The sequence below is a fragment of the Squalius cephalus genome (assembly GCF_949319135.1).
Source record: "Squalius cephalus genome assembly, chromosome: 2".
NCBI classification, from domain to species: Eukaryota; Metazoa; Chordata; class Actinopteri; order Cypriniformes; family Leuciscidae; genus Squalius; species Squalius cephalus.
Genome location: NC_137123.1, coordinates 56,983,900 through 57,011,071, shown reverse-complemented (window position 1 = coordinate 57,011,071; position 27,172 = coordinate 56,983,900). Strand labels below are relative to the sequence as shown.

At 35.6% G+C, this 27,172-nt stretch overlaps 3 protein-coding genes across 4 annotated transcripts; 1 reads left to right on the top strand and 2 right to left on the bottom strand.

Moving 5' to 3' along the window:
• Nucleotides 1-466: 466 nt before the first annotated feature.
• On the bottom strand, nt 467-5,554 carry ptcd1 (pentatricopeptide repeat domain 1). The gene is made up of 8 exons (XM_079846697.1): nt 4,757-5,554; nt 3,990-4,130; nt 3,628-3,846; nt 3,425-3,526; nt 2,210-2,926; nt 1,394-1,510; nt 1,102-1,284; nt 467-748 (listed from the first exon to the last, which is right to left on the bottom strand). Exons 1-8 carry the CDS (start codon nt 5,201-5,203, stop codon nt 575-577), a joined length of 2,100 nt encoding a protein of 699 aa, XP_079702823.1. The 5' UTR covers nt 5,204-5,554; the 3' UTR covers nt 467-574.
• A 2,185-nt stretch (nt 5,555-7,739) lies between these two features.
• On the top strand, nt 7,740-25,380 carry slc29a4b (asolute carrier family 29 member 4b). Of its 2 annotated transcripts, XR_013823834.1 has the most exons (12): nt 7,778-7,952; nt 8,695-8,820; nt 9,473-9,604; nt 9,751-9,864; nt 9,995-10,123; nt 10,217-10,291; nt 11,603-11,877; nt 12,520-12,652; nt 12,775-12,962; nt 14,096-14,336; nt 15,659-16,157; nt 24,713-25,380. XR_013823834.1 is itself a non-coding variant. In XM_079896425.1 (11 exons), exons 2-11 carry the CDS (start codon nt 8,697-8,699, stop codon nt 15,808-15,810), a joined length of 1,563 nt encoding a protein of 520 aa, XP_079752551.1. In that variant the 5' UTR covers nt 7,740-7,952; nt 8,695-8,696; the 3' UTR covers nt 15,811-16,255. The 2 variants fall into 2 exon arrangements, 1 of the variants encoding a protein (XP_079752551.1); XM_079896425.1 differs by lacking the exon at nt 24,713-25,380 and having other exon boundaries at nt 7,740-7,952; nt 15,659-16,255.
• On the bottom strand, nt 19,111-22,864 carry LOC307153359 (endonuclease domain-containing 1 protein-like). The gene is made up of 2 exons (XM_079862780.1): nt 22,551-22,864; nt 19,111-20,099 (listed from the first exon to the last, which is right to left on the bottom strand). The coding sequence occupies exons 1-2, from the start codon at nt 22,833-22,835 to the stop codon at nt 19,578-19,580; spliced, it is 807 nt and encodes a 268-aa protein (XP_079718906.1). The 5' UTR covers nt 22,836-22,864; the 3' UTR covers nt 19,111-19,577.
• Nucleotides 25,381-27,172: the final 1,792 nt, after the last annotated feature.

Below are 27,172 nucleotides of genomic sequence, written 5' to 3'. Positions count from 1 at the left end.
ACTCCCACAAGGCCCCAATAAATCTAAAAATGATTTGCATTTAGTTACATTAACACAATCTTAATTAAAAATGCTAAAAGAAACTGACATGTCATATTCTTGCTTTTTATTATTACAATAGGACAACACCACATGTAGATCATCTATAAAAAGCCTGAGCAACTTTACAGGCACTGTCAGTGTAGACTTTTCAGTGTAGCCGTTTCAATCTTTATATCAGATTTGTCTCCAAAAGCAATTACATAAATCCTGGAAGTTACAAGCCGTTTGTACACAACAAGTTTTTTGTTGTGGACAAATGAAAGCAATCTGCCTTTCAAGGTTAGAGCGTGACCGTGACCCAACTGAAATATCCTGCTAGTTCACTAATTTAGTTACATCCTGAATAAAGGTTTAAATCATTTTATGGTGATGATTTTTATTTAAAATATATATATTTTTTTTTTAAATGAGACAAACACTAAAATAAATACAATGATTTAATGTACATAAATCATATCTACAATTATTACACATGAAATATGCAAAATCAGCCTCAGATTATCCTCATACACACAGATTTCAGGAATTTGATTTATTCAGAAACTTGATTTTGTGAGGTGACTCCATCTTGTTCTGTTTCTGGTTTTGGGGATCGATACTTTGCCCAGGGGTGTGGAGTTTCCTGGCCAGGCATGAACTCCAGCCATTCTCTGTAAAAACCACGGAATCCATCAATCTTGTCCAGGTATATGTTCCGTGATTTTAACTGAAGAAAATAAGATATAGAAGGCATAATTATTCCACGGTAGTCCATATAGAATCTTGCTCAAAGGTCAATAACATGCTGAAAAACATTCACAAATTGCATGTATTCAATTTTACTGAACCACTTTTCACTGAAGCTTAGATGTGTTTTTAAATTACGTTATTAAATAATTATTTAAATAGATTACCTTAAGAATAATACCATGTAATCCTACTTACCTTGCTGCTATTTTATTATTACTATTACTTTATAACTGACCCGGTTTCACAAGTTGTATTCGGTATATAACATGTGACAAAATACAAATCTTGAATCTTGGTTGATATGAGAGATTGCATTATTCAGTTTCTAACCTTGTCATAAGAAGGAGGATACTGAGCTGCAAACTCCAGCTGTCTGATGATGACATCATTGGGCGGCACCTGCAGTTTGGTCATGTGTAGAAGAAGTTCGTGTAGATAAGCGTAGTCCAAACGCTTACTTGCTTGGCTGATCAGGGCACTGTATATATGAGCATTCGGCACAAGTCCACAAGACTGCACAAAACAAGACAAATAAAAATAAGAGCGGATTGAAGTAAAAAAATAATATAAAAAGCACCTTTAAATATTTAACTCAAAATCGGAATGAAATTGGTTTTCATACCTCCATATCAGTAAAGAGTTGTATCGCATCTTTCTGTCTGCGGCAAGCCAGAGCAATACTACAGAACGTCTGAGTGTTCGAAGCCAGTCCTCTTTCAACCATAAGGGCTTTTACTTTCTAAAAAGAGAGAAAGCAGTTCTTACTTACATTTTCACTTAGGCATTTGGCAGATGCTTTTATTTACTTATTATTTATTTACATCTATGCAATTTTAATTATATAATAATAATAATAATAGCAATTTGTTATTGTATGTATTATTATTAGGGCTGTCAAACGATTAATCACGAATTAATCGCATCCAAAATAAAAGTTTGTTTTTACATAATATATGTGTGTGTACGGTGTATAATTATTTTCTATATATAAATACACACACATGCATGTATACATTTAAGAAATATTTGCATGTATATACTGTGTATATATATTTATATTATATATAATTTATATTATATATAAATATTTTATATATAAATAACACATTTTTCTTAAATATATATGCATGTGTGTGTATTTATATATAGAGAATAATTATACTCCATACACACACATATATTATGTAAACACAAACTTTTATTTTGGATGCGATTAATCGCGATTAATCGTTTGACAGCCCTAATTATTATTAATATTATCATTATTAGTATCATTAAAAATGCAAAGGAAACGAAATGCTGACAAATGACGATGCTGTTTTCGCCATGGCTAAACTGTAGGCTGCCATGCTCTACTGTTTGAGCTACAGGAATATATTATTTTATAAAAGCAACATTACTGGAACATTATGAACAGATGATTAAATGTGTTTCTAACCTTAGCCCCATACAAGTCTCCAGCTTTGGCCACCCTTCTGATCATAGTGTTGAAGAATGTCACATCCAGCTTGACACCGCTCTCTTTGGCCACATTAATCAAACTCTGGATTGATTGGCTACCAGCTTCCATGACATCAGCCAATAGTGTGATGGTTTTTATATTGGGCTCCAGTCCATCCTTGGCCATTTCCTCCAAAAAACCATCAAGATTTCCAATCAGAGCAAGTCTATCCGAAGCTCTATTCACAGGACCCAAGGCAACCACACCTGCGTGGCAAGTGCTGGGGTCCAGAAGGTTCGGGAGGTGGGAACTTTGTGTTGATAACTGTGATTGACAGGTCAGAGAGCCACTTGATAATACAGGCAGCACTTGAGTCTCATCTTGAGATGTGTCTATTCTGCATGAATCTTTTTCCTTTAGATGGGTGAAATCACTCTCTTTGGCTTGCCCATGGCTCTGTGTGTGTGTGTCTACAAACAGCTCATTCTCAAATGCATCCATATCTAACGGCTGACACAATGTCCCCACTTTGACATTTGTCCGACGGCTTTTCCTTCCACTTGTGAGTTTTGGGGTCACTTCGTCCGTTCTCTTCAGCAGTAACGCAGAAGCCAGACCAGGATCACCCATTCCACAATCTCGTGCTACACGCAGGAGTATGTTGTAATTTTGAGTGTCTGGTTTTATTCCAATCCTAAGCATCTGGTGCCACACCTACAAAACAAATAACAATACAATAATACTAACTTACTACTAACTAACTTAATTGACCAAAAGTTGATTTTATTAGCACTTCTCTGATGACATGTTTTGACTGTGTCAGTGTCTATTTCATACACACGTGGATAAATCAACAGATAAATCATTTTAGCAGTGTGGACACACTTTACTGTGACCAAAGATGGTGTAAGAGTAGCAGTATGTAAAATTTGAATAGGCTTGTTACCTTCTGAAAACCTTTACAACGACTGGTTTTACTTTATTTTATTTATGGTTTTATTTTATTTAATTTAAGAACACAACATTCTGAACAGCATAAAGAGTTAAGTTACCCAAATGTAATTATCAATACTTCAGGTTAAATTTTCAGCTAAATGAAAACATTAATTTCGGGTTTTCTGTGTTTCGTTATAAAATGAATTTCTGTGCATCAATGCTAACATGTGTATCAATGCTAATGTGTGTTTCTAGTCCGTAGGTGTGTGTAAGTACCTGTAAAGCCAGCCTGAACCCATGCTGCTTGTCGTTCGCACAGTTAATCAGCAGATAATGAAATGTCTCTTGTGTGATGGGTTGTCCATTTTGAAGCATCTCCTATGCATGCATTTACACACAAACCAAATGATATTACTGTGGTGTTAGAGCAAAAAGAATTCAAAAGCAAAACTAAAATGTGTAGTGACATTAGTTAGTACCCGCAGAATTTGAAAGCACGACTTCAGATCTCCAGCAAGAGCGACTGCTTTGAGCAAAGCATGCCAGGTTATGGCACTGAGAGGGATGTTCTTCCTGAGGAGCTCTTGCTTGAGCTTTATTGCCTGGTCCAACCCCGACTGCTTCCAAGGTGATTCTGCACAAGCGTTGAACAGTGCAGTGTATGTAGCATCTGATGGCTCTACCCCTCGCTTCTTCATCTGAGTGAGTGGTAACATTGCAAAACATGTTAAAAACAGGGTTAAATTAAGATCAAGTGTGTCTTTATACATCATTAGAAGCACCTAATATAAATAATGACATCTAAGAGCATCATAATGTGAAGTGTGCATTACCATCTTACTTTATTGTACAGCTGGAAGGCTTTCTTTAGGTAGCCCACACGTCCACATCCGCCGATGAGAACGGTGTAATTGTACTCCTCAGCCTGTAATCTCTCACCTTTGAGCATATCAGCCTCAAACAGAACTAATGCCTCAGCCAGCTAGACAAAAAAAAAGAATAAAGTGTGCATTGGTTTATATGATACAGAGACATTCTTTGATATACAGCCTACTTGTATTTACATGGCACACACACAACAACATGGGAATAGCATAATAGAGTACTTTTATGGATATAATACACTTTTAAGGAACATACTTGTGCAAGCAAAATTAATAATTATTATTATAACTAAATTATGCTTTCAGACTCTTAATTGCATGTTAAATGAAATTAGATGAACATTTATTATAGCTAAAATTTATATTAAATGCATTTAGTTCAAGTTGCAATTTAGCACAATGTGTGAACTTTAAAATGTAAAATACAATAATACACTACAGTTAAAATTATAAAATTACAAGTCCTTTAATATGTTAGACAAAACTTCAAAATAAGTGTACTTATTTAAAGCATGACATTATTAAACCATAATGATTTTTAAAAAAAATACTTTAAAGAAAAAAAACTTTTCATTTAAAATTACTGCAAAGTACAAACAGTGTACTCTCGTTAAGTACAATTAAGTGACCTTCTATATAATTATTATAGTTTAATATTAATTACATGTACAGTACTGCCACAGTAATGATGTGTTATTAAAATCTCGTGTTTTTGACAACGTACTTTGTCCTCTTTGATAAGCCTTTTGCACTGGAGGAAATACCAGTATGTTGTATTTTTCCGACCAGTTTTGGACCTGAACTTTTCCACCAGCGGCTTGTCCTCCTCATCCCTGTATCTCATATCCAGCAACTCTGAGGATGTTTTGCGAAAGGTTCTTCTGGAGGAGAAATTTCTGGAATAATCACCAAACACATCACTGGGATCTTCCTCATTCACACGATCAGATGCAGATGCGTCTGAACTAGTATTGTTGCTCTCGGTCCATCTAGGAGGTGATAAAGTCACTGATTCACTAAAGAATCTCAAGGGTCCTTGATGCACTCGCTCAGAAGGACGGACAGAAGATCTTCGCTCATTTGAGGATGCTGAAGCCCACTTTATAACATTAACACTTGTGTTCCGTGTGAAAATACCCCACATACGTGCAGAACGCAACATTTTGGCCATCGATCTTGAATTAAACCCTAGTTACTCCATTTATCACCTTTTAAAAGCGAATAAACTGTGATAGAAACCGCTGCTAGAATTTTTCACATGTACTTCTGTAAGTCGCCATGATGCCCACAACGGAAGTTTAACAAGACATTACTAATAGATAGAATCACAATCGAGCTATTTATTCACCGCATTCTATGTAATATTCTGTTAAGACTTTTATAATGAGACCTTCTTTTGATCTACATGTACATTAAACGAACGAACTCTCAATTGCATCCAACAAAATAAATAATAAAGATGCGCGGGATCGATTAGTAGGACTTATCGTGTGTTCGCCTCGCCTTCACACTGTTGACACTCCAGCAATGTCACCTCTATCGTGGAACTGCCATCTAGTGACTAATATTGAACATATGTATCGAATAATTTCACGTGACAAGGACAATAAATGTTGTCTAAATACAAATAGGGCTATGCAAGAAAAATCCCTATTTTTACATTCCAAAATGTTTCGATAAGCATTGTTATTGTGAGGCCTGCTTGCACAGTTTGAATAGAAATAATAGAATAATATAGGCAAATTTGAAGATTAAAAAATAATTCCCTCTCTTACTGCAAAATGCATTATTCCTGTATCAATATTAATAGCTTTTTATTTTTTATTTTCTTGGGGTGGCTGCCATTAAATCAAGTGATGAGTGGCATAGATCTGTGCTCTGTATTTTCATTATCACCATGCAACTACAGTCAAACTTTCCCTAAATATTCATGCATTTTCCCTAAAATTCATTCACAAAATTCTTTGATCTTCCTCCCCACACACAAAGTATTAAAAATAGTTGTATGATGTTCTAAGTAATGAAACATTTTATTTCAGTAATCTGTGAGTTGTTTACATATTTTTTTAGATTTGATGTACATTACATTCAATACAGTTAAGTGCACTTCTTTTCACAAGGGTTTACAGACATAGATGTGTATAAATCACTTTGCTGCTCTGAAATGATTATTCATGACATTTAAATTCACTTCTGATTAACTTCTCTGACTTTCCCACTGCAGCTTATGTAAGTATATTTCAAAACAAGATGAATGTGTTTAGTGAGATACTGAGCTAGCCTATGTGTGTGTGTGTGTGTGTGTGTGTGTGTGTGTGTGTGTGTGTGTGTGTGTGTGTGTGCGCGCGCGGGCGAGTGTGTGTGTGTGTGTGTGTGCATGTGTGTGTGTGCTCTTGCATCGTGTCAGTAGATTTCTCACTTATCTTCCATGACAGACTGCAGTGCAGGATTTCTAACTGCAGACTGCTGAGCTGAAGCGCACACACCCACACACTGCAGAGAAGAAGGGCGAAGGCTTTTGTTTCCTCAGCATCTCCTTAGAGATCTCACACACAATGTTTCCATGGAGATGACACTTTTTGTATAGTTCTTTTATGTTGTGCATGTAATAAAAGAATCACACTTGTTCTCAGAGACAATATGTTTCTAAAAGTATCTTCTAATGCATCCAGAATAGCTTCGTCTGTGTTGCTCTCCTACATTTGAATCCCCCTTTTTAAATTCTGCTTCTTTTTAACAAAAATGAGAACTCTGAGGTTTTGTGACCTAAATGAGGGTAATAGATAATTTAAGGGTTCAGCTTTGCATTGCTTCCAAAATCTCCCGAGGACTTTCTGCCCCGGAGCAAGCCAGTTGTGAAAAAAGAACTTCAAGAGAAATTTTGGTTTTTGAAGAAAAGAGAACAGTTCAACACTATCTCTTGAAATGCAAATGCTCAACACAATTAAAAATAAAGGTTCTTTATTGGCATCGATGGTTCCATGAATAACCGAATCTTTCCATTGCGTAAAAGGTTTTTTATAGTGGAAAGGGGTTCTGTAGATTTTTCAAAATCTTCATTACACTAAAAAAATGTTCTTTTAAGGACTGTTATTTGGGTGAAATATAAAAAGGGTTATTCTACAGACTACAGTATCACTGCAAAAAAACAAAAAACAAAACAAATGCAGAGTGCATATAAAGTAGTCTAAATAAACCAAACATGGTAACAAAACAAAAAAAAAGATGTAAAAGATGCAGGCCTAGATTTACATTACTGTGGCTTTGAATTAAATAGGGGAGGCTGGGGCTAGTTGTCACAGTGGTTGTATCTCAGTAGCTTCAATTGTCAAAGTTACACAAATCATGTGTTTTCTCTAGCAGTTTTGTAGGCATATGTTATAGTTTTTAACATAGCCTAGGTTCACTTTAATCCTAAAACCATATTCCTTAAAATAAATTAATTTAATTCATTCATTCAATAAATTATTTTTCAATCATCTATATAAAAAATATTTCAGTGTGACAACATGCTCCGCTATCAGCGTTTGTTGAACAATGAACTGATTTGAGAATCAATACGCAGAATTGTTCTGTTCCTGGGCAATAACGGTGGAAATGTTCAATAGTTTTGTAGCCAATATTTAAAGGTAGGCTAGGCCTATATGTTTATACAAATGAACCCCATCCTTAGATAGTGTGCCCTGCTGATCAATCGTAAAGTGCGTGATGATTCCGTGACTTGCGCATGAGGGAGGAGAGCCTCGAGAGAGAGAGAGAGAGAGAGAGAGAGAGAGAGAGAGAGAGAGAGAGAGAGAGAGAGAGAGAGAGAGAGCAGAAAACGAGCACCCTCAAATAACCCCGCTTTGGAAAGAGAACCTGGATCGTAATTAAATATACCTAATTCTCTTGTGACAGCGTGAATGACATTGGCACATCAGGTAAGAGACCTGTTATCTTCACGAAAGCGCGCGACTGCTCTGATTGACGTTCACTTATTATCATACTGCGTGAGTCTATCCATTAGTTGCGAATATGTGTAAGGCATCCAGATGTCAAATAACCTTAAAGACAAATCATCCTTCAAAAACATCAGTCATTAATGTGATGTAGTAGCCTAGGCTACTTCAATTCAATATCCCCGCCGTTAAAATTACAGGCTATGACATGGACGCTCGATATTTCTAAAAATAGCTTTGGTGGATCTGTCAGGTGACATCGACGAATCTCGCGTTTATCACCTAGTCCAACTGACCCAACAACATATGGGAGAATAATTCATGCTCATGCATGCTTCAAAGGAAAACAGGTGGAGGAAGAAAGATAGAAGAACCACTGCAATGCTTGGTTGCATAAAACAAAAAAATGATTGATTCTTATTGCACAGCATAGCATACATGCTGTGCAAGTCCGGTCAGTATTTCTTACAGGGAAAGTGTAGTATTTCTAGTACTAGTATTCAGTATTCTGTTTTTGATGTCATGTCAATATTCACTTCAGCAGCTGATAGGCTATCTATTATATTTGTTTATATATTCATTATATATATATATATATATATATATATATATATATATATATATATATATATATATATATATATTAAGTTACTAAATTTAAGGCCAACTGCATCTTGACAGTATGAATCTTTTCCCACGTGTGAATTCGGACCTTTTTTCCCAGGCATGTACTCAGAGGAGTGGAGCAGGAATCGGCAGGGTAGAGAGAAGGCTGTGATCACGAATTTCAGCTTTAGTCAGCTGCCAGAGGAGGAGAAGAGGGGTTGGATAAAACCTCACAGTGCTCATGGTGAGTTGCAGATACACACAACACAGAATTACAATTCGCACATACAAAATGCATTAAATTGCACGTGCAAAATGACGTGTATATATTGATGCATTTGATGCATGCATTGAGGTCTTTGTATAAATGTATGATGCATGCATGTGTGAAATAATGCATACATTAGTTTCCAAATTTTTTGTGACATGTAGGTAAACAATACAATATTTTCATGTTTTTAGTTGGTGTTAAATTTTGATTCATTTTTTTAAGTATTAATTTGTTTTTAATTTGACATTTTTATGATTTAATTAATTATTTGCTTCTAATTAACTCCCTGCAGTTCCCTCACAAACCACCAGGGGTTCACAAACTCCAGGTTGAGAAGCCCTGCATTGGTGCAAGACACCATCATGTACAACACAAAAGCATTCTTGACTTTTACATTTATGCATTTGGCAGACACTTTTAATCAAATCGACTTACGTTGCATTTAAGGTATGCACTTTATCAGTGCATGCATTCCCTGGGAATCGAACCCATGACCATGGCATTGCAGCACCATGTTCTACTGTTTAAGAATGTTAATTTCTATTAATTAAAAATGGGGCTCAGGTTTATCAAGCTGCTCTATCATTCTGGTTGGTATTAATGCAAGCTCATGTCTTCATTTCAGACTCAGAGGAATCCATTCCTGATGATCGCTACCATGGCATCTACTTTGCCATGCTGTTGGCTGGTGTCGGCTTTCTACTGCCATACAATAGTTTCATCACTGATGTGGACTATCTCCACCGCAAATTCAAAGGTTTGATGCAACCAACCTGTCGCACATCACAGGATAGACTAAATTAAATTCACAGAGCTGTGGATGGAAAAAGTGACAACTATGCATTGCACAGTAATATTTCTCTACAAGTTATGCTTGTCAATTCCCCTCTTTTCTATTGTCAGGCACCTCTATTGTGTTCGACATGAGTTTGACGTATATACTTGTGGCTCTCAGTGCCGTAATTGTGAACAACGCACTCGTGGAGAGACTGAGCTTACACACTCGCATCTGTGTGGGTAAGAACATGCAAAAGTCGCCTCAAAATAAAACGATGAAAGGCTCCTCCGCACCATTTTCTACATGCAGATTACATTACTCTTATTTATTGAATGCAATATCACTAAATTTCTTGTTTTGCATATATAGGATATCTATTTGCATTGGGACCTTTGGTGTTTGTGAGTGTGTGTGACGTCTGGTTGGAGCTGTTTGACACTCAGCAGTCCTATGCTGTTACTCTGGCTGCAATTGCCATCGTTGCATTTGGATGCACAGGTACATTTATACAAGCAATCATGTTCTTGCATTTGGCCTAGATTGTGTTTTTGTGATCTGAAACTTTGTCCATTGTCCTTCTGCCCTTTGCAGTGCAGCAGTCCAGTTTTTACGGTTACACTGGGATGCTGCCCAAGAGGTACACACAGGGCGTGATGACTGGAGAGAGTGAGCTGAACTTCCATCACTGCATGAATGAAATCACAATCATTATATTAAAATAAATGTATTTTTTTGTGTAATTCTGAATTAAATTTTTCAAGTGATATAGTAAAAATATGGTAATACAAGGATTAAATTAGAGGCAGTACAACAAATACAGTTGTTACAAAATATATATATTTTTTATTATTTAAAGGGGCTATTTGTAGAATTAAGAAACCCTTGTTATTGGCGACATCGGTGGCCATTAAGTGAGTTGCAGCCGGCAACTTATTGCTCATGCTCGCACTCATGCACAGGTAACATGCAAGTGATTGAACATGATTCATTGCCCCGTTATACACAAGGCAAAATTCTTCTTCGTTTGTTGCTTGGAAGTAAAAAGGAGTGTGAAATAACTTTGCAGCGATATACTTTTAACGAACATCCCGACGCCACCCACACTGCTGAGAGCTACGTTTAAATGACTATGTTAAAGGTAGGGTAGGCAATTTTGGAGAGGCTAGCTATAACAAGCTAGCATTGAAAGCATGAGATCCAGCCCTCCCTTCTGAGCATCTCCAAAGCCACGCCTTCTCTTAAACACACAGCAGAATCTGCAAAGCATTCGCGAGAGACGGCGTTAAATTACTTCATGTCTTAAAGCACACAACATTACAATAATAATGAACGTTAACAACTTAGAGCTCTTACTTGTACCACCTGACTGCTGCAGATTCATTTCAGCGTTGATAGTGTTGCCATTGAAACGCAAAAATCTGAGTCTGAGGACGTGAACAGCTCCTAGTAAACATCATCTAATTACGGCTATAGCTTGCACAGCAGGGTGCGCGGGGGTATGGGAATACATATGTTGACTGGTAGGACATTGTGATTGGACAAACATGTTTTGGTCCTGAGACTTCTACAGAAGATATATATATATATATATATATATATATATATACATGTTTTAATATATAGACAACTTTTATTATTAATTGTTATCAGGATGTGAAGAGTGTTCCAACCATTATATAAAAAAGTGTTTATTAAAAAAATTGCCTACCTTACCTTTATTTTGAATGACAAAATCAACAGACAACAAAAATGACAGTGGTGAAACTTCATAACTGGTGGGGGAAATATCCTTAATTGTCACAAAGATAATGGCACAATTGCAATAAATTTTAGTGGTCCTTTAATACTTTCAATTTTAATAAAACATTTTAGAAAATATAATGTATGTGAAATATGAATTCACAGAATTTTTACTCATAATGTGCTGGTGTTTGTTTGTATTGCAGTTGATGTGTTTTTTGTCAATTGCTGTTTCAGGCACTGCTGGAGTTATTGTCTCTCTGAGTCGGATTTTTACAAAGCTGCTGGTGGAAGACGAGAAGAACAACACCATCATCTTCTTCCTGTTCTCTATCTCAATAGAGACGCTCTGTTTTCTGTTACACGTGGTGGTGCGACAAACACACTTTGTCCGTTATCACACCGACAGAGCTCGCCGCAGCCACAGCTGGCTCAAAGGACAGATTAATAATGTTCCGACACAGAAGCGCAGTGGCTACCAGATACATTATGACAGCGGTGCAGAGGAAGAGGTAAATTCACACACAGAAGCACTGGTTTGCATTTGACTTTTGGGGACTTTTTGTGAGATATGGATCCATCTGACAGGTTCTGAAAGGTTTCTGTGGGTCTGTCTAACTGTTTTCCTTCTTACATTTAAAGGAACACGCCGACTTTTTGGGACTTTAGCTTATTCACCGTATCCCCCAGAGTTAGATAAGTCCATACATACCTTTTTCATCTCCGTGCCGTAACTCTGTCTGACGCACCCACCGCTGGCCTAACTTAGCACAAAGACTGGAGGTAAACAGCTCCAGCTAGCATACTGCTCCCAATAAGTGACAAAATAACACCAACATTTTCCTATTTACATGTTGTGATTTGTATAGTCACAGCGTGTACAAATAACCTGGTCACGTGAGACAGACATCTTCTAACCATATACATACTACATTGCAAAAAATATTTAATTTAGGTGTACATGGTGTTTCATAATGAGCTCCCTACAATAACCTTTTTGAATATATGCACACTTCTGACACAAGGCAATGCCACAATGCACTGTGACAAATCTCAGCGAAAACGTTTTATTCTAGATACTATACATATACATAAATTGTTTAGAATGATTTTCTCAGAAATGTACATTGACTCATGGCATTTCCACACATTAGGATGGAGTGGCGTCAAGCACAGTTGATGAGGCTGATGCAGTTAATCTGAGTAACGGTTCCCATGGAGATGAAGTTTATGTCAGATTTGATGTGCCCAAACCAGAGAACAAAGGGACCTGGATCAGTGTGAAGGGTGAGCCATAGTTTTAATCACAACCAGTAGCTATTCTGTGTACAGACTGTAAAATAAAGTTAAGTTCAATTAATGTCACATTTTTAGCACTGAAGTATTGTAACATGATGGCTTTCTTCCAGAGATTCTGGGTCAGAGGTGCGCTGTTGCTCGGATGATCTGGCCCTATATGCTCTCAATCTTGGTGACATATTTCATCACACTGTGTCTGTTCCCTGGTTTGGAGTCAGAGTTACGTAACGATACACTGGGAGAATGGCTGCCTATTCTCACCATGGCTCTGTTCAACATGGCTGACTTTGTGGGCAAGGTGAAATGAAACAGTTTGATGTCATTTATAAGCATATAATATCATTTAAAAAAGGTAAATGTTTGAAGGAGACACAAAATGGAAGTTTAACTTGCGACAAAATTTTCTTCACTATTATGACATGATTGCTTGTTAAACAAGAAATAATGTTGGACGGGACTTGATTTCGTCCTTTGGGAATTGTTTGGATGATTGGATTGTTGTGGTTTGCTATTTATAGTTTTCAGTCACATCACTGGCACGGAGACCTGGAGGGCAACATATTCACATAACTGTAGCTCGAATCTGTCAATTTTTGCTCGTTTTGGGTACTTGCGATCCATATAATGCATCCACCGCAGTTTTTCAATCACTTAACCTGCAATAACACCTAAAATGCCTTATGTACTAAAACAGTGAAAGATCAAATTCATTGTACACCTTATTGATGATGCATACCATAATATAGGTGAGTAGATGAGCCAAGAATTTGAATGCAACACACTAAATGTTTAACCGTTTTCTTTATGAAGTCTTTTTATGGAAAACCGCTTAATAAAAAACTATACATTATACATTTTTATTTCTCAAATTAAAATAGTTTGTGGTTTTAGATATTTCCCTTTATTTTAAGTCCCTAGCTACACCAAAAACTAAATGGTTACATTTTCTGTCAGTAGGCTACACCAAATATGTATGAATACATAATACATAATAAAAAGAAAATTTAAACAGATGAAATTTTATACTTTTAATATACTTGTGTTACATTTATATTCTGGGTTCATAGACTTGCCTGTATATTATGCATCATCAATAAGGTGTATATTGAATTTGGTCTTTTAATATCACTGGCTTATTACATTAGTACCTGGTGAAAATATCTGGTGGTCAGTGGAGGAATCCTTGTTTTGCCCTCCAGGTGGGTGCTCCTATAAGGGTGAGACATCATGTGAAAACTATGAATTGCTGTGATCTCATCAGAGAAGAGATGAAGATGTCTCTGCAAGAGGGAGGGGAAGTTATTTTGATTAAAGTTTACAATGGCACATTCAAGGATAAATAATTTATAATAAATAGTGCAATACTCCATAAAAACAAGAATTGTCAATTTTGATTTCATGGTGACTTTATTTCTCTCTCGCTCTCTTTAGATCTTGGCAGCGTGTCCGTACGAGTGGGGCGGTGTGCAGCTGCTGGTGTGTTCGTGTTTTCGTGTTCTCTTCCTGCCCCTGTTTGTAATGTGTGTGTCTCCTGTGCAGCGCCCCCTGCTGGCGCACCCCGCCTGGCCCTGCGCCCTCTCCATGATGCTGGGTATCAGTAACGGGTACCTTGGCTCTGTACCAATGATACAGGCGGCCGGCAAGGTGCCACTTCAGCAGCGAGAAGTGGCGGGTGAGTATATCAGACACACATGAAGAGTGAGCGAAATGTGTAGTGTGGTTGATATTCCCCTACAAATTCCCCTTGTGGAGAATCTCCACAACAAAAAGAGTACAAAAGTTTATATAGAATCGGTGCATGGCAAAGGTTACATGATTCATTGCAGTTTTCTCTAATATGATTGGCAATACAGCAAACCCCCTCCTGTGTTTCTGGGCAAAGCAAATTGGATTTTTTTTTATTACTTCAGCTTGAGGTTAAATATATATATATATATATATATATATATTCAAACAGCTGTCTAGTCTTGTCCATCTGCTTCCGTTATTTCAACATGCACTAACTTTTGCCAAGTGTTGGTGACATTTCATTCTCAAAAGCACAAATGTTAATCCTTTTAAGAAAAAGCAATGTTAGTTATGATTAATAAAACAAATTCCTTCAAAGTAACCATCGAAAAGTAACCATCTAGACTAGAGGAAGCTTTAGTACAGATCTAGTTTAGTTTGAAATTTTGCAGATTAGTTTTAAAACAGCAGCTTTTCCTCTTTGAAATTAGCCATAGATGATCACTAGAATGTACTTAATACAAATTCAAACTTAATACCAGCTCTTTATTTCTTTATTTTATCAAAGTCGTGACATTATCACCCACTACCCCTAAAACCACTTGTCCTCAGATCAGTAATCATTACTGAATACTTTTTTAAACGCTGTCAGAAGTGTGAAAACCTTCAAACTCAGTGTCTTGAAGCACAAATGCTCTGGTGAGCTTTATAGTTTTTGCTTTGTTTTTTAAGTAATTGTCCTTATATTTTCTGTCACAATCACCAAAATAATTCAGCACTGTCTCAAATTAGAATTGGCAACAAAATTTATGTGAATACATAATAGAAAATGTTTTTAAACAGATTAAATCTACTCTGTGTAAGTTTTTAAGAATAGGTGGCTACAAAATTCAATAGCCTTCATAAAAAAAACCTGATTCTCTATATTAAGCCTATGGTAATGATAATTGCATACTTTTTATGCTTCACACACACATAGTGTAACTTTAATCTAAAATATAATTCCTTCACACATAACATTTCATTTAAATCCCAGTACTCTATGAAAGATTTATAAAATTAGCATTTTATAGCATAGCTCAAATCATTTGTTGTCGGAATTGTTAGAGGCTTTTTCTCATGAGAATAATTGTCAAAACGGGAGAAAAATTCTCCATTTGCTTTCCATTTGATGTCATTTCTGTCATTTGGAGAAGCAACTGATATACTGAAATCTTATTGTGTTTTCTCTCCACTAATTTTGTTTTCTCAATGACTATTTTACAGGGAACACCATGACTGTATCATATATGGCTGGACTGATGCTCGGGTCTGCAGTGTCTTACTCAACATACAGTCTGACCTCACAGGCACACGATACTCACACACTGAAACTCAACAACACACTCACATTACACAGCTATATACCTGGCCACTGAGTGTTTCTCTCACACATACACTGGTTTGTATAGATGTTAATTATGTAAGAATAAAGAACATTTCTAAAGACTATTCCTGCTGAAACACCAGTTTAGACCAGAGTTTGCATACTGGTCCAGGCTGGTTTATGCAAGGAAAGTCTGCTGGTTAAGCTGGTTTGGGACACCAGCATATTAGTGTTTCATTCTGGGAACCAGCATCCAAAACACAACATATGCTGGTGATCAGCTTTGATGATTTTTCATCAGGGATGTTAGCTCATTAAAATGTGTTGAGATACCCATTTGCATATTATTCAAGACTGTCTGAATAACCATCAAATTGTTAAATAAACTGATGTATGACTGTTTCTGTCATATTTAAATGTACAGCCACCATGTGTAATTTATTGTAAGATTTATAGCTCTACTTTATGACTGGTTAATAAAGTTGTGTTGGTGTCTTAGTTTTAGTTTATGCTTATGACTTTCCACTTTAACCTATTTAAACCAAGGATAGGTAACGAATAGTTTCATTATTCACAAAAAAAAATCTGTAACGCTTTAGATCACAGCCTGGAAAGTATTGTGTAATTAATGCGATTTTACAGTGTAACTTTCAGTAATTATAGTGTATCTATAAAGTACTTGCATGTAAGTATAAGGTGACAATATGTAAAGTTTGGGGAATAAAGGGGTTACAACCAGGAGAAATAAAAAAATATTTATACTGTAAGTATTATAGAACTAAAGGGTACTTTTTCTACTATTATGATACAACAATCTTACATTTGGGAGCAATTTAGCGAGAACATACACTGTGTACCTTTTTGTAATGTGTACCAATACATACTTTATAGACTTTTTAAAAATTACATATTTATGCATTTATACAGTAATCTTTTTTAACAAAAGTGCACTGAAAACTAAAACTATTGCAACTTTTGCTTAAATATTGGGGAAAGATACTCTTGTTCCATGTAGTGGTGCTTGTTACCCTCTTGTTCCATGTAGTTACAGGGTAAGTATATACAAATACATACACGCAATCTTATATCACTGACTCGGAAACCTTTATTTGAAAAACAACTTAATTCAAACGAGATTTACAACACTTCTTTTTCATTTAAGCCTTGACAGAAAGTAGCATGTTTTGTCCCCCCTTTTTTCTCTTGCTTGGTTTCTTTTTTTTCTTTCTTTCCACTGATGAATCTGAAGAAGATATCATGTCTCTTGCTATTCTGTATTAAAAGAAAATGCAGTTGTAGGGGTTAACAGTTTACTGTAGGGGTTAACAGTTTAGGACCCAAGGACCAGATGTTGAAGAAAGACCCGGAGTCAGAATTATAAAAAAATTGAAGAAAAGTTTTACTTAAGATAGTTTGCAGTTTCATCAGCAGAAGTCAGTTCAAGACTCACACAGGAGTTCGTAAGCCGCCCCGCTTACAGTTACAAAGATCACAGCAGTTATACCATTTCCAAGGTCTAAGCTACGTCATTGCTTACAGGTTGAATGATTCTGATTGGCTAAGAAATTCATAAACATAGTAATTTTCCACACATATGCAGACAGACTGAAGCATATCTCCATAGATTATGCTGCTGACACTCGGACCCTGAAGTTAGGCACGACGTGACCTTCCAGGTCACAGATTTGGGTTGCTGGACGCCAGCATGTCCCGAACAACAACTCAGTCAATCTCCAATAACGCCAGTGGTTCCTTAACCTGGAAGCAAGAAGACTAACACACACACCGACACACAGCTTTTCCAAGGTTGGATTCGGCCCGGCTCTAACTATAAACAGGAGTCTCGTCTCAAAACATCAAGATAACAAGTTCTTTCTCTCAGGATAGGACATTTTAGTCTAAATGAAAATATAGGCTTTAACTGAGAAATGGTACCTTAAACTATAGACTTCAATGAATGTGTTTTAACATGTTGAAGACCTTTCTCAAACACAAAACAGTCCCTATTTCATTTCTGGAAGCAATGGACAAGCAATGTAAATAGTAAATAGGCAAGCAATGTTACTACATTCAAATATCAAATACTGACATTAAAGAATACATGAAAATAACATTTCAGTAATCACACTGGTAACTTCAATAACAAAGTAAAATCTCCAGAGAAGTCATTCAAATCATTTGATATTTAGAAGGAAAAAAAATATGGATTAATACCTTGATTATAATCACTTCTTACATATACATTGAAGCAGCAGTGGATTCCAATCCACCCCCTTCACAGTACACCCAGAAATACGTCCTCACCATTTACTCATCTTTTACCCTCATGCCATCCAAGATGTACACTACTTTATTTTTCAGATTAACACAAATGAAGGTTTTTAGAAAAATAAAAAAATACATCTCTGGAAATACATATAATGCAAGCTCATGTGTTCCTAAAAGTTGGAGGATCAAACAGCACATACTGCAATAACTGTAGTAATCCGCACAACCCCAATGTATGATCAATGTCTTCTGAAGTTAAACGATAAGTTTGTAAAAAAAACAATTACAATATTTTAAACTTTTTAAACTATCGCTTCAGACCAACTGTAATGAGTTGTTTTTTAAATAAAGGTTTCCGAGTCAGTGATATAAGAGTGTATAAGTGTGTATGTATTTTTATTGTACTTACCCTGTAGCTACATGGAACAAGAGTATATTTCCCAGTATTTAAAAAAATTGCAATAGTTTTAGCTTTACTTGCCTTGAAACATTTACGGCCAAACTTAAACATCTGCACTTAGATATACGTACCCTGTAATTTTTAAAAAGCCTATAAAGTATGTATTGGTACACCATTATTACAGTGTATGTTCTCGCTAAATTGCTCCCAGTCCCAAATGTAAGATTGTTGTATCATAATAGTAAAATAAGTACCCTTTAGTTCTATAATACTTACAGTATAAATAATTGTTTAATTCTCCTGGTTGTAACCCCTTTATTCCCCAAACTGTACATGTTATTCCCTTATAGGCTACTATAGGTACCCTATAACTACCGAAAGTTACACTGTAAATTCGTCTTAATTACGCAGTACTTTCCGGGCTGTAATCTAAAGCGTTATCAAAATATGGCCAAAAAGAAACAGTGTAAAAATAACATTACATGATGGGATGACCAGTTCAGATTCAAGACCAGTTCAATCCAGTAAAATCCAGTCCATTAAAATGTGAAGTTCTGACAACTTTTTGTTGTTTGTTTTCCTTGATACAGTTAAAGTATCAGAGCCCCATACTGTCACTGACAACTGCAGGTTGTTACATTTTCTTTTAGTAATCAGGTGCAAATACACATAGGCTACATATTTCTAGAAGCATCCACATTTTTAATAGATGTATCAGAGGTTAATAGATTTACAATAGACATTATAATGATAATAGTTACAGTGAAATGCTAATCATTTTCATTATAATTTCACAGATAATTGCCATTCTAATTTGTCATTTGATTAAGACACAACATAATATCACTCAATACAAATTCTCACAGAATGTTTACAAACTTTAATACAACTTTTGTTGTTTATTTAGTTTTGTTAAATTTAAAGTCTGACTCTAAATCAGCTGACATCCAGCACAAGGTTTGCAGTGTTATTTATTATCAGCATTAGAAATGAATTGTTTTCCAATTCCAACAGGATGTTAAAATTATATAAATTAATGAAATTATACTAATCTGCATAAAATATCACTCAAAATAGTTCCCTCAAAAATGTTTGCAAAGTTGAATTGCTCAATAAAGATTTTGAAAAAAACATGTCTGTTTTTGTTATTCCTATTGAAACAACCTAAAGTTTGTTTTATAAAGGGTTGTCAACTCTTTCTGTAAATTATCCACAGTTATTTCACTTATTTTGGAGTAATGTTCATTGGTTCCAATGACTCCCCCTGAGAATGAACATCTGTTATTCTGGTCTAAGCAACAGTATGCAGACCAGAAATGACTAGGCACATTCACTCTATTCTTTATATTACCAGGACCTGGTACTACCCCTGTTACAATGTAAACAGGTTGTGAGATAAGTATACATTGTCTTTCCAGAAGTACTGCCAGCTTTTTTTCCTTATCCCTCCATAAAGGTGTGTTAAAATTGGGCACTTGTGGAGCAGCATTAGTGAGAGTGAAGGTGGCGTCAGAACAGCTCTGTGATTCTGCCTGGTAGACTGGTGCTAGATGACCTTTGTGGTACAGAGACTTCTCATAATCTCCATCGAGAGCTTGATGGACTCCACGTAGTGTTTTATCTTTCACAGACCCCTCAGGTGATATGTTTGGTGATGTATTTTGATCATCAAGCTGCAATATTAAATCAATTGAAAACATGAGCTTAAGAACAGTTTCATTAGAAGATAAATAAAAGTAACTGACACAGACTCTTAAGTAAGCATAGCAAACACTTTTAGGCCAAATCCACTGGTTTTATACCCTTCCATATGTCTCCTTCTACTATTCAGATTTGTAATGTACTACAGTATCAATCTCTGTTTTGTTTTATAAGCATTTATCTGACTCTGTGTTCATTTGTAGGGGAGACCGGGGATGGTTGTAACACGGGTCAGTTGTAACAATTCCAATCTGTCCAATCAGGAACTAGTTACAAATCACCTGATTCACTTCAAACATGCTCAGTTTAGTTCTTATTCCACATGTGATAAAGTAGAGCCCTGTGGCAGACACAGCACATGTTAGAGTGGAAAAAACAATTTTGAGATAAGAAAGTTACTTTTTTTACTTTTTTTGTTTTTGTTATGGGAATTTCTGCTTTGTAGTTAAACTCATCAAACTTTTATTATGTTTATTGTGTGTCTGTAGATATTTTCCATGCAAGTTGTGAGTGCTAATGTTTTGCCTGTTAGCTGTAAGGTGAGCTAGTTCATGGCTACACGACTCTGGGTTAGTTGTAACAACAAGACTCTGGGTTAGTTGTAACAACAATGAAACATTAAATTTTATTATGGCCAATACTATAGACTGACAGTAACAACCATGCTTACACAAATAGAATGTTCAAGTGTTCAAGTTCAATTTATTATGGTCAATTACTCTGACAGAGTAACAACAGTCACACACACACACACACACACACACACACACACACACAATGTTCAAGTGTTCAATTTTATTAATTATTATTATTTAAAATTTACAATTTTATTATTCAATTTATTATTATTATTATTTTATTTATTATTTATTATAATTTTATCAATTTATAATGGTCAATTACTATGACTGAGAGTGACAAACACACTGAGACTAAGAGTGATACACACACCAGTTATATTGAAAAGTCAGTGTTGAATAAAAACCTTTCAAAATAATTTTTTTGTCAAAATCCTTATTTCATTATGTTACATATCACCCCGGTGGATATCATAATGTTACATCTCACCCCAGGGTATGTTACAACTAACCCAGACTATGGGGTGAATTGTAACATTTCACTCCTCGTGTTTGAAACTAAACCATGCATTTTCTGTTTGTGTTGCAAAGATAATAGCAATGTCATTTAATAGCAGACACTTGTAACTAGTTTGGATCACATTTTGAACACACTGACTTCAAAGTACTACAAGATATAGACAGAAAGGTCAAAACTGTTACAACCATCCCCGGTCTCCCCTATTGTGCATTGTTTGGTATAAAGCCTTGATTATTCAGTTTCCTCATGTTTCTTAAAGCTACACTGTGTAACTTTTTTAGTTGATTCTTAGCAAAAAACACTTAGTTCTTTCAAAAATATATGTGCTCATTAATGTATATTTACTTCTTTCAAGTAATAAAGTATTCTCTTAAGTTTATAATCTGCCATTGAAAGTACATACGGGTGAGGGGTTCGAATGCTGGTCGCCATGTTGCCCCTCCATCTTGAAACTACATTAGCCAAAGAGGGACATACCTGTAAATTCAAGCTTCGCCTTTTGCGTTTTTCACTCAGTGACACCGTGACGAATGCGAGGGGGAGATTACTCGCGAGCTAGCGAGTGCCGGAAAGATAGTGTGGTGTGTGTGTGTGTGCGTACTCACATTTGAAAGAGAGAATTAAAACGTCAACGCGACAGACAAATCAGCAAGACCATAGTCAATATTGGAGTAACTTTTCCCAGATGGAAAGAGCTCATGAGGAGAAAAGATTTAAAACGGACGCCGAGGTTGCCTGCTTTCTTCTTGACAGGTAATTCAGCCTGTTGTAATTCATTTGTGTAAATTCGAAGTTTTAGAGTTGCTTGTCTAACCATAGCATGGTTGTGCATAACGCCAGAACGACCTCTAGTATAACTTCATCCTCACATCAATGGTGAAAAAGTATTGTTTACCTTGTAACAGAAATCTGTGCTGCAATGGATCACAGGTGATGAATAGTTTTAAAGGCACAATTTTTTAAGCTATATAAAAAAAGGACACTGTAAATTTTAGTTATTTTTAATTGCTTTTACTGTGTACACATTGTAACGTTAGCCTAATCTGATTATGCTGGGATAGCCGATTCCAAGGGTGACGTTTACCTCCTGACATCTGTCCTGTAGTTTTATTCATTTTAGACGTATTGTTTATTATTGTCATGGACGAAGTGATAACTGGAAGCCATGTTAATCTTGGAATAATACGGCCACCGTAGGAGTGAAAACGCCCTCGGAATTGAGAGGAACAGAAGCTAATATTCACTGGGTAGTCATATACAATTTCACCGCTAGATGGGGGTAAAAATCACACAGTGTAGCTTTAACAGAATAATGTTTCACTTACTTGAGGTTCAATGTACCAATTGTTTCTTCTTGTGCAGCCCATTATCCCGTTAAACCTGTAGGCTGAGTACACTGGGATCCTGTTGTAAGTATCATAATATGTGGCATAATAGTAAAGATTATTTAGAGTTTGGCAGATCTGCTGATACTGTGGTGGTCCAGGAAATCTTGTTGGTGATATTCTATTTGCAAAAAATTGACCACATTCCTGCTCAAAATCCGGCACAACTCTGGCCGAACCACCGGAAAGAAGAAACAGCATCAGCACATGAAGAACCAGCGCCATGATGAAGAGGATGAGATGATGAATTATCAAGATCTTTGCAAGAACAAACACATGTGATACTTTTTTTATAATAGCTTTTATTGTGTAATATTTAAATAACAAATAAACACTTACCTCAAATTTATAGCAGAACAAGTCAAAGATCAAGCTATTATCAATGAATAGACAATAATGCAAGTATGGAAAAAAACTTTACTTAAAACCATCCATGGATTAATTAAACATAATATTAAATACAGATGTAGAATGTAAAAGACCAAAAGCAGCTCTTCAAATGCTACAGTACATACCGACACCAAAGGCAAGAACACACTGGTGTTGCGGTGCCTGGAGTATTTATAACCTCCTGATTTGTCATACAACAGATGAGCAATTTCAAGGAAATGTGAACTGGGACTCACAGTCTTGATCACATCTCCCTTAATCTATACATATTTAAACAAATTTCCTTAAGTACACCCAACACGCATGTGTTCATTTATGAATCTAAAAGATAATGCTTTAAAGTAAACAATATCTGACGTTTGTTGCATAACATAAAATATATATCACATGACTCTGATTTTTGCCAGGTGGAAGAACTGCTGACTGACATCAAAGTCGGTTCACATGGTGACCATTTTCTAGTCATGCAAGTATAGATCCTGAATAGATCCGGTTTACTTCAAAAAGTAAAGATCAAATTCTCCAAAGAAGCTTTCTAAAACAAGCCAAATTATATTTTAATGTTCTCAGCATTACTCATCATAATGACATAGATCTCAATTTGTATTTCTTACTAACAACTTTATTAAAGCTCTGTAATTGTTATTGTAACTAGTAAGAATTAAATTAAAGAACTTTTTAATTCAAATCTTACTAGTAAAAATGCAATTGTGACGGATAACGCTGGGTGCATTTACAGCTAATTCGGCTTGACATATATAGTTTTGTTTTGATAACATGTCAGGGTAAATGTTTTCCAGTTAGTTCAGATAGTAAACATAAAACCTATTGTGGAGCAAAACAGATCAGACGATTTCCCTGACAACTTTTCTACAGCTATCATACTGCATTTTTCTTATTCAATTTCTATGAGACATTTGTCTCCTCTTTATACTTTATCTGGTGAAATACACTCAATGGATCTCATGCAGTGAAGGTTAAACAACCACACTCACTGAACAGGACACTAAGTAAACTCTTCTTGTCAGTATCATGTTTTCTCTCTGGTGGTTTCGGTTGAAATGGTGCCAAACATTACACTCTAAACAGGATCTCGCAACTACTGGTAATTTTCTTAAAGGAATGAATGCAAACAAATGCAAAAAAGTGTTTAATATTTCTCTCTGTTGAGCATCATTAAATTTGATGATATAATAAAAAGCTTGTGATACAATTTTTCCACCTATTGCTATTTTAGTGTAAATATACTTTTTCAAGGGAAATTTTTCTCCTAAAATAGCTTTACGATCACAGGCACACGATACTCACACACTGAAACTCAACAACACACTCACATTACACAGCTATATACCTGGCCACTGAGTGTTTCTCTCACACTGGTTTGTATAGTTGTTAATTATGTAAGAATAAAAAACATTTCTAAAGACTATTCCTGCTGAAACACCAGTTTAGACCAGAGTTTGCATACTGGTCCAGGCTGGTTTATGCAAGGAAAGTCTGCTGGTTAAGCTGGTTTGGGACACCAGAATATTAGTGTTTCATTCTGGGAACCAGCATCCAAAACAAAACATATGCTGGTGATCAGCTATGCTGATTTTTTAATCAGGGATGTTAGCTCATTAAAATGTGTTTAGATACCCATTTGTATATTATCCAAGAGTGTCTGAATAACCATCATATTGTTAAATAAATACCGTAGATGTATATTACAGTTTCTGTCATGTTTAAATGATGTACGGCCACCATTTGTATTTACTGGATTTGCTTTATACCTCTACTTTATGACTGGTTGATAAAGTTGTGTTGGTGTCTTAGTTTTAGTTTATGTTTATGGCCTTCCACTTTAACCTGAAACCAAGGATAGGTAACGAATAGTTTCATTATTTGCAAAAAAACTTATTCTGGCCAAAAAGCACCCATTGATACTGTTTGCTTTTTTGACGTAATGTTAGGGACCGGTAAATCTGAAAGTGGACCCTGACAATGATTTATAGTTCACACAAAACATGTTTTTGCTTTGAAAAACACAAGACGCAGGTAATGGAATGGGGAAAAGTTGATCCTTTAACTTTAGTGCAGTGATTTTAGTACTTCACGCCATGCACGAGATGAAACCTTGCCACATACAGCATCTATTGTCGCAGCCTGTGAAGCTACAGTGCTTGTGTTGTGGTCATGGAGGCTTTCCCCCTCGTCATCCCATCATTTACTGTCATTTTTACACTGTTTCTAACAATAAAAGATTGGAGCTTGTCATTTTGAGAGCGCTTATGCTTTAGTTTTTTGTCAGAGTTTGCAGATTGTTAGTAATTACATTATGTCTGCGACCAGTTCAGAGTCAAGACCAGTTCAATCCAATAAAATACAGTCCATTATAATGAAATCTTTACTGATTCTTCTAATAAACTAAACTGAAAATTTTCACAACTTTTTGTTGTTGTTTGTTTTCCTCCATTGTCTCATAAGATCACAAAATCTGGGTATGTTCAGTTTTTTTGATTAATCAGGTGCAAATTCACATTCCTATTTCTAGAAGCATCCAATACAAGGTTTGCAGTATTAAAGATTTTTGTTGGAGGTACCAGAGGTTAATAGATTTACATTACAATGGTAATAGTTACAGTGAAATAATAATAATTTTCATTTTTATTTTACAAATAGTTGTCATTTTAATTTTTCATTTAAGACACAACATAATATCACTCAATATAGTTCCCAAAAAATGTTTACAAACTTTAATACAACCTTTTAATGAATCAATTTCAATGTTGTTCCATGAAGTTTTCCCAAGTCTGTCTCTAAATCAGCAATGACATCCAGCACAAGGTTTGCAGTATTTTATCTGCATTAGAAATTAATTGTTTTACTATTCTTACAGGAGATTAGTTATAATGAAATTATACCAATCTGCATAAAACATTGATCAAAATAGTTCCCTCAAAAATGTTTTCAAAGTTTAATGGGTCAATAAGGATTTTGAGGCACCTCTGTTTGTTTTTGTTATTAGTATTGAAACAACCTAAATGTTGTTCCATAAAGGTTTTTTAACTCTTCCTCTAAAAGGGCCACAGTCATTGTCGTAATAATGGCGTTATTGTCATTGGTTCCAGTGACTCCCCCTGAGAATGAACATCTGTTATTCTGGTCTAAGCAGCAGTATGCAGACCAGAATTCACTCTGTTGTTCACTTTCTTATTACCTGGAACCACCCCTGTTACAATGTAAACAGTATACCTTTTATTTAGACATTGCTCAAATAGTTCTTTTGCCATTTTTGCTTCTAGTGCCCTCCATTGACCGCTATTAAAATAGTGGTTTTGTGGAGCAGCATTAGTGAGAGTGAAGGTGGCGTCAGAACAGATCTGTGATTCTGCCTGGTACTGGTGCCAGATGACCTTTGTCGTACCCAGAGTTCATGTAGTCTGGACTGAGAGCTTGATGTTTTCCACTGTTTTTCTTAGTCTTTGAAAATGCCATGTTTGGTCCTGCATTATTATCATCAAGCTGCAATATTATTTGATATATTATATAACATTGAAAAGATGCAATTGAGAATGCTGTATATAAGAAGAAACAACTGTACATCTCTGTTTATCCTGCTTTACAACACACTTGTGTGAGCACTCATATGTTAGACTCAATCTCTCTTTACTTTGGAATCATGTCAACTTGTCTAGGTTATTTCATACTTTTTATCAAATTTATCAAATCCACTGCTTATGTGTGTGGTTTTCAGTGTCTTTTTTAAGAAAGTTTCTTGAAATGTCTTAAATGTCACTTCTTTTGACTTACACTATAGCACTTCACAGAAGCAATGAACTGCACTACAGACACTTCTTGTCATCATTATAAAGCTCAGTTCCATATTGTCATGGTACTGTATTACCTTTTTCATTTTCTGTAATGATAGTAAAATATGTTCTCTTATCCTATGCATGTAAATATGTGCTATTCCAAGTCTTTTAGCTGAAATTTTGTATTACTGTAATGGTGTAGAGTTTAAAAACAGAATTGTTTTATCTTAATGCTTAATCTATTAAGATACAGTAATATTTCACTTACTTGAGGTTCAATGTACCAATTTGTTTGTCTGTCGCAGCTCATTTCTCCCTTCAAACCTATAGGCTGAGTACACTGGGATCTTGTTGTCAGTATCATAATATGTGGCATAA